General features: G+C 31.4%; 2 protein-coding genes across 2 annotated transcripts; both read right to left on the bottom strand.

The window, feature by feature from the left end:
* Positions 1-9590: 9590 nt before the first annotated feature.
* On the bottom strand, positions 9591-10522 carry LOC116802246. Its single transcript, XM_032726077.1, has 3 exons — positions 10175-10522; positions 9935-10096; positions 9591-9863 (listed from the first exon to the last, which is right to left on the bottom strand). Exons 1-3 carry the CDS (start codon positions 10283-10285, stop codon positions 9687-9689), a joined length of 450 nt encoding a protein of 149 aa, XP_032581968.1. The 5' UTR covers positions 10286-10522; the 3' UTR covers positions 9591-9686.
* Positions 10523-10628: 106 nt separating this feature from the next.
* On the bottom strand, positions 10629-12706 carry LOC6620022 (odorant receptor 13a). Its single transcript, XM_032726076.1, is given in 6 exon segments — positions 10629-10722; positions 10781-10969; positions 11025-11132; positions 11194-11293; positions 11596-12027; positions 12315-12706. Coding segments are annotated over 6 exon segments (1257 nt in total). The 5' UTR covers positions 12668-12706; the 3' UTR covers positions 10629-10647.
* Between the last annotated feature and the right edge of the window lie 4 nt (positions 12707-12710).

Genomic DNA, 12710 nt, shown 5'->3' with positions numbered 1-12710 from the left:
CTTACAACCAATACTAACAACCCCTTTCACTTTAAACTGATTTTGTTAAATTAATTTTTGGCAAATTTTCGCATTTTTTGTAAGGGGTACCATCATCAAAATTTGCAAAAAATTGAAACATCCTAGAATTCCAAAACTTGAATGCAATTCGATTGGGATTTAAGAAACAAACTCAACGAGGTATGACATTCCATATTTGGGTAATTATTTAGAATGTTTTGATCAAAATACCAAATATTTTTTTCACAAAAAATCTGGGAAAATATTTTTGGCAAAAAAATGAAATTTCAAATTGGCGTTTTTGGCTATAACTTGACTAAAAATGGTCACAGAGCAAAAAGGAGTACCATTTTGTACTCCTTACAACCAATACTAACAACCCCTTCACTTTTAAACTGATTTTGTAAATTAATTTTTGGACAAATTTTCGCATTTTTTGTAAGGGGTACCATCATCAAAATTTTCAAAAAATTGAAACATCCTAGAATTCCAAAACTTGAATGCAATTCGATTGGGATTTAAGAAACAAACTCAACGAGGTATGACATTCCATATTTGGGTAATTATTTCGAATGTTTTGATCAAAATACCAAATATTTTTTTCACAAAAAATCTGGGAAAATATTTTTGGCAAAAAAATGAAATTTCAAATTGGCGTTTTTGGCTATAACTTGACTAAAATGGTCACAGAGCAAAAAGGAGTACCATTTTGTACTCCTTACAACCAATACTAACAACCCTTTCACTTCTAAACTGATTTTGTTAAATTAATTTTTGGGCAAATTTTCGCATTTTTTGTAAGGGGTACCATCATCAAAATTTGCAAAAAATTGAAACATCCTAGAATTCCAAAACTTGAATGCAATTCGATTGGGATTTAAGAAACAAACTCAACGAGGTATGACATTCCATATTTGGGTAATTATTTGAATGTTTTGATCAAAATACCAAATATTTTTTTCACAAAAAATCTGGGAAAATATTTTTGGCAAAAAAATGAAATTTCAAATTGGCGTTTTTGGCTATAACTTGACTAAAAATGGTCACAGAGCAAAAAGGAGTACCATTTTGTACTCCTTACAACCAATACTAACAACCCCTTCACTTTTAAACTGATTTTGTTAAATTAATTTTTGGACAAATTTTCGCATTTTTTGTAAGGGGTACCATCATCAAAATTTCAAAAAATTGAAACATCCTAGAATTCCAAAACTTGAATGCAATTCGATTGGGATTTAAGAAACAAACTCAACGAGGTATGACATTCCATATTTGGGTAATTATTTGAATGTTTTGATCAAAATACCAAATATTTTTTTCACAAAAAATCTGGGAAAATATTTTTGGCAAAAAAATGAAATTTCAAATTGGCGTTTTTGGCTATAACTTGACTAAAAATGGTCACAGAGCAAAAAGGAGTACCATTTTGTACTCCTTACAACCAATACTAACAACCCCTTTCACTTTTAAACTGATTTTGTAAAATTAATTTTTGGACAAATTTTCGCATTTTTTGTACCATCATCAAAATTTCAAAAAATTGAAACATCCTAGAATTCCAAAACTTGAATGCAATTCGATTGGGATTTAAGAAACAAACTCAACGAGGTATGACATTCCATATTTGGGTAATTATTTCGAATGTTTTGATCAAAATACCAAATATTTTTTTCACAAAAAATCTGGGAAAATATTTTTGGCAAAAAAATGAAATTTCAAATTGGCGTTTTTGGCTATAACTTGACTAAAATGGTCACAGAGCAAAAAGGAGTACCATTTTGTACTCCTTACAACCAATACTAACAACCCTTTCACTTTAAACTGATTTTGTTAAATTAATTTTTGGCAAATTTTCGCATTTTTTGTAAGGGGTACCATCATCAAAATTTGCAAAAAATTGAAACATCCTAGAATTCCAAAACTTGAATGCAATTCGATTGGGATTTAAGAAACAAACTCAACGAGGTATGACATTCCATATTTGGGTAATTATTTGAATGTTTTGATCAAAATACCAAATATTTTTTTCACAAAAAATCTGGGAAAATATTTTTGGCAAAAAAATGAAATTTCAAATTGGCGTTTTTGGCTATAATTGACTAAAAATGGTCACAGAGCAAAAAGGAGTACCATTTTGTACTCCTTACAACCAATACTAACAACCCCTTCACTTTTAAACTGATTTTGTAAAATTAATTTTTGGACAAATTTTCGCATTTTTTGTAAGGGGTACCATCATCAAAATTTTCAAAAAATTGAAACATCCTAGAATTCCAAAACTTGAATGCAATTCGATTGGGATTTAAGAAACAAACTCAACGAGGTATGACATTCCATATTTGGGTAATTATTTAGAATGTTTTGATCAAAATACCAAATATTTTTTTACAAAAAATCTGGGAAAATATTTTTGGCAAAAAAATGAAATTTCAAATTGGCGTTTTTGGCTATAACTTGACTAAAATTGGTCACAGAGCAAAAAGGAGTACCATTTTGTACTCCTTACAACCAATACTAACAACCTCTTTCACTTCTAAACTGATTTTGTTAAATTAATTTTTGGGCAAATTTTCGCATTTTTTGTAAGGGGTACCATCATCAAAATTTGCAAAAAATTGAAACATCCTAGAATTCCAAAACTTGAATGCAATTCGATTGGGATTTAAGAAACAAACTCAACGAGGTATGACATTCCATATTTGGGTAATTATTTAGAATGTTTTGATCAAAATACCAAATATTTTTTTCACAAAAAATCTGGGAAAATATTTTTGGCAAGAAAATGAAATTTCAAATTGGCGTTTTTGGCTATAACTTGACTAAAAATGGTCACAGAGCAAAAAGGAGTACCATTTTGTACTCCTTACAACCAATACTAACAACCCCTTCACTTTTAAACTGATTTTGTAAAATTAATTTTTGGACAAATTTTCGCATTTTTTGTAGGGGTACCATCATCAAAATTTTCAAAAAATTGAAACATCCTAGAATTCCAAAACTTGAATGCAATTCGATTGGGATTTAAGAAACAAACTCAACGAGGTATGACATTCCATATTTGGGTAATTATTTAGAATGTTTTGATCAAAATACCAAATATTTTTTTCACAAAAAATCTGGGAAAATATTTTTGGCAAAAAAATGAAATTTCAAATTGGCGTTTTTGGCTATAATTTGACTAAAAATGGTCACAGAGCAAAAAGGAGTACCATTTTGTACTCCTTACAACCAATACTAACAACCCCTTCACTTTTAAACTGATTTTGTAAAATTAATTTTTGGACAAATTTTCGCATTTTTTGTAAGGGGTACCATCATCAAATTTTCAAAAAATTGAAACATCCTAGAATTCCAAAACTTGAATGCAATTCGATTGGGATTTAAGAAACAAACTCAACGAGGTATGACATTCCATATTTGGGTAATTATTTAGAATGTTTTGATCAAAATACCAAATATTTTTTTCACAAAAAATCTAGGAAAATATTTTTGGCAAAAAAATGAAATTTCAAATTGGCGTTTTTGGCTATAACTTGACTAAAAATGGTCACAGAGCAAAAAGGAGTACCATTTTGTACTCCTTACAACAAATACTAACAACCCCTTTCACTTTTAAACTGATTTTGTTAAATTAATTTTTGGACAAATTTTCGCATTTTTTGTAAGGGGTACCATCATCAAAATTTGCAAAAAATTGAAACATCCTAGAATTCCAAAACTTGAATGCAATTCGATTGGGATTTAAGAAACAAACTCAACGAGGTATGACATTCCATATTTGGGTAATTATTTCGAATGTTTTGATCAAAATACCAAATATTTTTTTCACAAAAAATCTGGGAAAATATTTTTGGCAAAAAAATGAAATTTCAAATTGGCGTTTTTGGCTATAACTTGACTAAAAATGGTCACAGAGCAAAAAGGAGTACCATTTTGTACTCCTTACAACAAATACTAACAACCCCTTTCACTTTTAAACTGATTTTGTTAAATTAATTTTTGGACAAATTTTCGCATTTTTTGTAAGGGGTACCATCATCAAAATTTGCAAAAAATTGAAACATCCTAGAATTCCAAAACTTGAATGCAATTCGATTGGGATTTAAGAAACAAACTCAACGAGTACCATTTTGTACTCCTTACAACAAATACTAACAACCCCTTTCACTTTTAAACTGATTTTGTTAAATTAATTTTTGGACAAATTTTCGCATTTTTTGTAAGGGGTACCATCATCAAAATTTGCAAAAAATTGAAACATCCTAGAATTCCAAAACTTGAATGCAATTCGATTGGGATTTAAGAAACAAACTCAACGAGGTATGACATTCCATATTTGGGTAATTATTTCGAATGTTTTGATCAAAATACCAAATATTTTTTTCACAAAAAATCTGGGAAAATATTTTTGGCAAAAAAATGAAATTTTAAATTGGCGTTTTTGGTTATAACTTGACTTAAATTGGTCACAGAGCAAAAAGGAGTACCATTTTGTACTCCTTACAACCAATACTAACAACCTCTTTCACTTCTAAACTGATTTTGTTAAATTAATTTTTGGGCAAATTTTCGCATTTTTTGTAAGGGGTACCATCATCAAAATTTGCAAAAAATTTAAACATCCTAGAATTCCAAAACTTGAATGCAATTCGATTGGGATTTAAGAAACAAACTCAACGAGGTATGACATTCCATATTTCGGCAATTATTTCGAATGTTTTGATCAAAATACCAAATATTTTTTTCAAAAAAAATCTGGGAAAATATTTTTGGCAAAAAAATGAAATTTAAAATTGGCGTTTTTGGCTATAACTTGACTAAAAATGGTCACAGAGCAAAAAGGAGTACCATTTTGTACTCCTTACAACCAATACTAACAACTCCTTTCACTTTTAAACTGATTTTGTAAAATTAATTTTTGGACAAATTTTCGCATTTTTTTTAATCATCAAAATTTTCAAAAAATTGAAACATCCTAGAATTCGAAAACTTGAATGCAATTCGATTGGGATTTGAGAAACAAACTCAACGAGGTATGAGATTCCATATTTCGGTAATTATTTCGAATGTTTTAATCAAAATACCAAATATTTTTTTCACAAAAAATCTGGGAAAATATTTTTGGCAAAAAAATGAAATTTCAAATTGGCGTTTTTGGCTATAACTTGACTAAAAATGGTCACAGAGCAAAAAGGAGTACCATTTTGTACTCCTTACAACCAATACTAACAACTCCTTTCACTTTTAAACTGATTTTGTAAAATTAATTTTTGGCCAAATTTTCGCATTTTTTGTAAGGGGTACCATCATCAAGATTTGCAAAAAATTGAAACATCCAAGAATTCCAAAACTTGAATGCAATTCGATTGGGATTTCAGAAACAAACAAACGAGGTATGACATTCCACATTCCATATTTGGGTAATTATTTCGAATGTTTTGATCAAAATACCAAATATTTTTTTCACAAAAAATCTGGGAAAATATTTTTGGCAAAAAAATTAAATTTTAAATTGGCGTTTTTGGTTATAACTTGACTTAAATTGGTCACAGAGCAAAAAGGAGTACCATTTTGTACTCCTTACAACCAATACTAACAACCTCTTTCACTTCTAAACTGATTTTGTTAAATTAATTTTTGGGCAAATTTTCGCATTTTTTGTAAGGGGTACCATCATCAAAATTTGCAAAAAATTTAAACATCCTAGAATTCCAAAACTTGAATGCAATTCGATTGGGATTTAAGAAACAAACTCAACGAGGTATGACATTCCATATTTCGGTAATTATTTCGAATGTTTTGATCAAAATACCAAATATTTTTTTCAAAAAAATCTGGGAAAATATTTTTGGCAAAAAAATGAAATTTCAAATTGGCGTTTTTGGCTATAACTTGACTAAAAATGGTCACAGAGCAAAAAGGAGTACCATTTTGTACTCCTTACAACCAATACTAACAACTCCTTTCACTTTTAAACTGATTTTGTAAAATTAATTTTTGGACAAATTTTCGCATTTTTTTAATCATCAAAATTTTCAAAAAATTGAAACATCCTAGAATTCGAAAACTTGAATGCAATTCGATTGGGATTTAAGAAACAAACTCAACGAGGTATGAGATTCCATATTTCGGTTATTATTTCGAATGTTTTAATCAAAATACCAAATATTTTTTTCACAAAAAATCTGGGAAAATATTTTTGGCAAAAAAATGAAATTTCAAATTGGCGTTTTTGGCTATAACTTGACTAAAAATGGTCACAGAGCAAAAAGGAGTACCATTTTGTACTCCTTACAACCAATACTAACAACTCCTTTCACTTTTAAACTGATTTTGTAAAATTAATTTTTGGCCAAATTTTCGCATTTTTTGTAAGGGGTACCATCATCAAAATTTGCAAAAAATTGAAACATCCAAGAATTCCAAAACTTGAATGCAATTCGATTGGGATTTCAGAAACAAACAAACGAGGTATGACATTCCACATTCCATATTTGGGTAATTATTTCGAATGTTTTGATCAAAATACCAAATATTTTTTTCACAAAAAATCTGGGAAAATATTTTTGGCAAAAAAATGAAATTTCAAATTGGCGTTTTTGGCTATAACTTGACTTAAATTGGTCACAGATCAAAAAGGAGTACCATTTTGTACTCCTTACAACCAATACTAACAACCTCTTTCACTTCTAAACTGATTTTGTTAAATTAATTTTTGGCCAAATTTTCGCACAAAAAATTGAAACTTCCTAGAATTCCAAAACTTGAATGTAATTCGATTGGGATTTAAGAAACAAACTCAACGAGGTATGACATTCCATATTTGGGTAATTATTTCGAATGTTTTGATCAAAATACCAAATATTTTTTTCACAAAAAATCTGTGAAAATATTTTTGGCAAAAAAATGAAATTTCAAATTGGCGTTTTTGGCTATAACTTGACTAAAAATGGTCAGAGAGCAAAAAGGAGTACCATTTTGTACTCCTTACAACCAATACTAAAACCTCTTTCACTTCTAAACTGATTTTGTTAATTAATTTTTTAAATTAATGTTTTAATCAAAATACCAAATATTTTTTTCACAAAAAATCTGGGAAAATATTTTTGGCAAAAAAATGAAATTTCAAATTGGCGTTTTTGGCTATAACTTGACTAAAAATGGTCACAGAGCAAAAAGGAGTACCATTTTGTACTCCTTACAACCAATACTAACAACTCCTTTCACTTTTAAACTGATTTTGTAAAATTAATTTTTGGCCAAATTTTCGCATTTTTTGTAAGGGGTACCATCATCAAAATTTGCAAAAAATTGAAACATCCAAGAATTCCAAAACTTGAATGCAATTCGATTGGGATTTCAGAAACAAACAAACGAGGTATGACATTCCACATTCCATATTTGGGTAATTATTTCGAATGTTTTGATCAAAATACCAAATATTTTTTTCACAAAAAATCTGGGAAAATATTTTTGGCAAAAAAATGAAATTTCAAATTGGCGTTTTTGGCTATAACTTGACTTAAATTGGTCACAGATCAAAAGGAGTACCATTTTGTACTCCTTACAACCAATACTAACAACCTCTTTCACTTCTAAACTGATTTTGTTAAATTAATTTTTGGCCAAATTTTCGCACAAAAAATTGAAACTTCCTAGAATTCCAAAACTTGAATGTAATTCGATTGGGATTTAAGAAACAAACTCAACGAGGTATGACATTCCATATTTGGGTAATTATTTCGAATGTTTTGATCAAAATACCAAATATTTTTTTCACAAAAAATCTGTGAAAATATTTTTGGCAAAAAAATGAAATTTCAAATTGGCGTTTTTGGCTATAACTTGACTAAAAATGGTCAGAGAGCAAAAAGGAGTACCATTTTGTACTCCTTACAACCAATACTAAAACCTCTTTCACTTCTAAACTGATTTTGTTAAATTAATTTTTGGCCAAATTTTCGCACAAAAAATTGAAACATCCTAGAATTCCAAAACTTGAATGCAATTCGATTGGGATTTAAGAAACAAACTCAACGAGGTATGACATTCCATATTTGGGTAAATATTTCGAATGTTTTGATCAAAATACCAAATATTTTTTTCACAAAAAATCTGGAAAAATATTTTTGGCAAAAAAATGAAATTTCAAATTGGCGTTTTTGGCTATAACTTGACTAAAAATGGTCACAGAGCAAAAAGGAGTACCATTTTGTACTCCTTACAACAAATACTAACAACCCCTTTCACTTTTAAACTGATTTTGTTAAATTAATTTTTGGACAAATTTTCGCATTTTTTGTAAGGGGTGATGATGATGATTTTCAAAACTTGAATGCAATTCGATTGGGATTTAGGAAACAAACTCAAAGAGGTATGACATTCCATATTTGGGTAATTATTTAGAATGTTTTGATCAAAATACCAAATATTTTTTTCACAAAAAATCTGGGAAAATATTTTTGGCAAAAAAATGAAATTTCAAATTGGCGTTTTTGGCTATAACTTGACTAAAAATGGTCACAGAGCAAAAAGGAGTACCATTTTGTACTCCTTACAACAAATACTAACAACCCCTTTCAACTCTAAACTGATTTTGTTAAATTAATTTTTGGACAAATTTTCGCATTTTTTGTAAGGGGTAAGGGGTCATCAAAATTTTCAAAAAATTTAAACATCCTAGAATTCCAAAACTTGAATGCAATTCGATTGGGATTTAAGAAACAAACTCAACGAGGTATGACATTCCATATTTGGGTAATTATTTCGAATGTTTTGATCAAAATACCAAATATTTTTTTCACAAAAAATCTGGGAAAATATTTTTGGCAAAAAAATTAAATTTCAAATTGGCGTTTTTGGCTATAACTTGACTAAAATTGGTCACAGAGCAAAAAGGAGTACAATTTTGTACTCCTTACAACCAATACTAACAACCCCTTTCACTTTTAAACTGATTTTGTAAAATTAATTTTTGGACAAATTTTCGCATTTTTTTTAAGGGGTATAATCAAAATTTTCAAAAAATTGAAACATCCTAGAATTCCAAAACTTGAATGCAATTCGATTGGGATTTAAGAAACAAACTCAACGAGGTATGACATTCCATATTTGGGTAATTATTTCGAATGTTTTGATCAAAATACCAAATATTTTTTTCACAAAAAATTTGGGAAAATATTTTTGGCAAAAAACTGAATTTTCAAGTTGGCTTTTTTGGCTATAAATTTACTAAAAATGGAAAATGGTTTGAAAAACTGCATCATAATTTGATACTGTTTTCATTTTCACTCCCAGTAACATATACTATTTAAATATTATTATTTTAATATTATAACTTCCAAGCTGTAACCAGTTTCAGCTTCTCTTTCGACGTACTTAACTATTACACTGGCCAACAAAAGAGTAAGACTTCGCGGGAATGTGTTTCCTTTTCGCCGCCTGGCAATTAAATAGTTGTCGCCTACCTATAAAAGCGAGATATCGAGTTAGAATGGTGGAGCAAATTAAATTAAGCGAAAACTTTTGTCCAATCGAGAGTATACAGTCGTCGCAAGAAGTCCACAGACCTTCTCGTGAAGAATTGAGAATGTAGGATCAGGGCAGTGCTTTATTCGCTAAATTTCAGGAAAAGCTAAATTTTGAAAAACATATGTGTAACATCGCCATTGCGTCCGCCATTTAAATCAGTTGATCAGTTCGTCAAGAAACCACGGCACCCAAGTGACACAGCAGAACGCAGTAAAAAGAATCAGCGCGGGTCGCAGCCTTATCCTGCCCTGTATGCGATTTACTGCCATGAAGATGCCGGAAATCCCCATTGCGATTATAATGAAATGCGTCTTGACATTGCTTACAGAAAGCTTAGAATGGTAAAAAATATTTCAATGAGTATGTATAGAATTTTGGCTTATGTTTGCAGGGTCCTAATTACCACGGATATCAAGACGTAGATCATCTTCGCCCAAGTCCTTAAACCTAAAAGGCAATTGTAGATATGCAGGCGTCTCGCTTGGTGGTCAGTCAAAACCGTAAAATTTCTTGGCCGCCGCATTATCGTCATGGAAACTTCGACGAAATCTATAAAATGCACAATCTGCAAGTTTAGGGTTAGTGTGTAGTGAGTCCATCACTTGCTGCCCCACCAAATAAAGCAGGGCTTTCATTTACTCACCTTTGCAAGGGCACCGCTGGGGAAGGGTGCTGTGTAACTGGATACGGTTACCTTCATGTAGGTGCGCATAATGTAGTAAAACACACTACCGAACCACTCGATGGAACACATGGCGAAATGATGAAAGTTAGTACCAATAAATTTACAAATTTTATAAAAGATCTCGAAAATATTTTATAAATATATGTTCAGTGCTGAGTAAAAGCGATCACTGAATGAAAGGCAACGAATGGAAAACGAATAAGATTAGGGCACTAAATCATGGCCAACTAGTCCAGCTGGCTGTACTAGTGTCTCTAGGAGCTCCAATCCCAGCTCCAAAATTGGTCAAAGTTTGAAATCTTGGAAATCAGCAGAAATCTTTTTAAGTACTTAAGTACTTGTATACTATTTGCCTTTCACTTATCCTCTAATAATATAAAGAGACTCCTAAACCGCTCAACATAACCTTAAATAGAGCTCCAAGTTTTTATTTAATCTAGTTTCTTTTCGTCGTCGAAGTAAACTGATCGCAATAATGTAAAGTAACTTATCGAGGTACTAAGAATCTGAAAGAGATGTAATTAATTGTGTAATTGCTATATTTTCTTATTTTTGTAGACATACGGCCGTAAAACTCTGCAAGGACAACGTTGAGAACTTGAAAGCCGTAATCCTTACGGGCTGTTGGCTGCAGAGGATCATAAACCAAATCTGGTTTCGGATTCGCTTGCTGGTTGGCGTGAAGGAATGTATCTCAATGCGATCGGATCCTTCCCACTGGCATTCATATAGAATTTGCGCTGTTAAGGTAGACTGTTTATGGGAAATAGTTAATTAATAGCTTTAAAAAAACAATCTACATTCTTGCCTGTTTTATCAGTGCGTCGCCATTCTCGCAAAGAACGTATAATTGTGAAAGGGCCGATGATATGTAAATTATGAACTTCACATAGTCTCCAATGAACATATTTTTTCCCTTATGAAGTTTAGAAAGAAAAGCTAGTCACTATATTAAAATATATACTTCCTATGCTTACAGTAATTATTTGAAAGCCAACCATGCAAATAAGAACAGAGGAAATCGTTAGATTGGCCAGTAGAATTGGGTTGAAAAAGTCCTCTAGGCGCTTAGCAAAACTATTGGCAAAATCAAAGTAACATGTAATAGAATCATTGTAATAGAATCGTTGTAGTGGAATCATTGTAGTTTAATTTTGTAATAGAATCGTTGTAATAGAAACATTGTAATATAATCATTGTAATATAATTATTGTAATAGAATCATTGTAATAAAATCATTGTAATAGAATCATTGTAATATAATCGTTGTAATAGAAACATTGTAATAGAATCATTGTTATAAAATCATTGTAATAGAATCATTGTAATAAAATTATTGTAATAAAATTATTGTAATTAAATATTGAGACAATACCAACCTGATAATATTGTTGTGTTTTTCCACAATACATTTAAGTCGCTCCAGCTGAATGTTCTCGGCCAATTCCTCGTTGGAACCCGCAAATAGTCATGCAATTCGTTGGTGTAGCAACTGAAATTGGCCACAGGTGTAGGTTATGAAGAAGCCAAGAATGGTGTCCTCTGCAAACAAGGTGGTGACCACGCAGATTCCCGCGTAGGAGGTGAAGATGTAGGTCATTACATAGCGGATCCAACTGCTCTGTGCATCGTACGGAAAGATCATCTTGTAGGGAAACGGCTTATTCTGTGCATCGTAGGCGGGTCCAAAGAATATCTCCACCAGCGGCAGGACACAATACATTATGATCAGGCACGACAGCAAGGATGTCATTATGCTGAAGGTAACAATGCGTCTGCGACACTCCGCGGCAACATTGTTTTTGGAAGAACTGGAATCCATTATATATGTATTTATATAAATAAAGATTTTATTACAAATCCAGTTTGAAGATAGTATAGTTCCCATAAATCTCTATTATCTCAAAACCACTTTAAGGGTCCAAAAGCATGCTTAGAAAGCAAAGCTTGTTCTTTTGAACACAACAAGGAAGCAGACTTTTCTGCGCTTTTACTTCAACAAGATTGCAAACCTTTGTAGTGTATTGGAATGATCATTAAACATAGTTTGCGATGATCATTTGACATCGTGTATAATAACCCTCATGAAAAGACTCACTCAGGTATCCAAATTTCGTAGGAAAAGTTCTCAATAAGCTGGCGGAATTTCCTCTGATTGAGGCGAAGGTGAATGAGTCGGACAAAGTTGAGGACACCCATGAAGGTGGTGCAACAGTTTTCCGTGGTGATAATGATGTCCGAAAGGTTGTTCAGCAAAAAGGCCGTCTGATAGCTGATTGTTATGGCCACGGATGCAATGACGTACCACGCCCACACGATGTAGGCGGTGGCCAAAAAGGATTGGCTCCTCCATGGCCTCGATGATTCGGTTAATGGCCAAGAACCATTCAGTTTCAGCCAAACGCACTGAATGGGAAAGCTGAGTGCCTTGTAGGGATACGAATAGAACATGACTATCTGATAAATGCCACAGCACTAGGTTCATCTTTGGGCA

This window comes from Drosophila sechellia, chromosome X, assembly GCF_004382195.2.
Source record: "Drosophila sechellia strain sech25 chromosome X, ASM438219v1, whole genome shotgun sequence".
Lineage (NCBI taxonomy): Eukaryota > Metazoa > Arthropoda > Insecta > Diptera > Drosophilidae > Drosophila > Drosophila sechellia.
The sequence above is the reverse complement of the archived record's forward strand: the minus strand, read 5'-3'. Positions and strand labels throughout refer to the sequence as shown.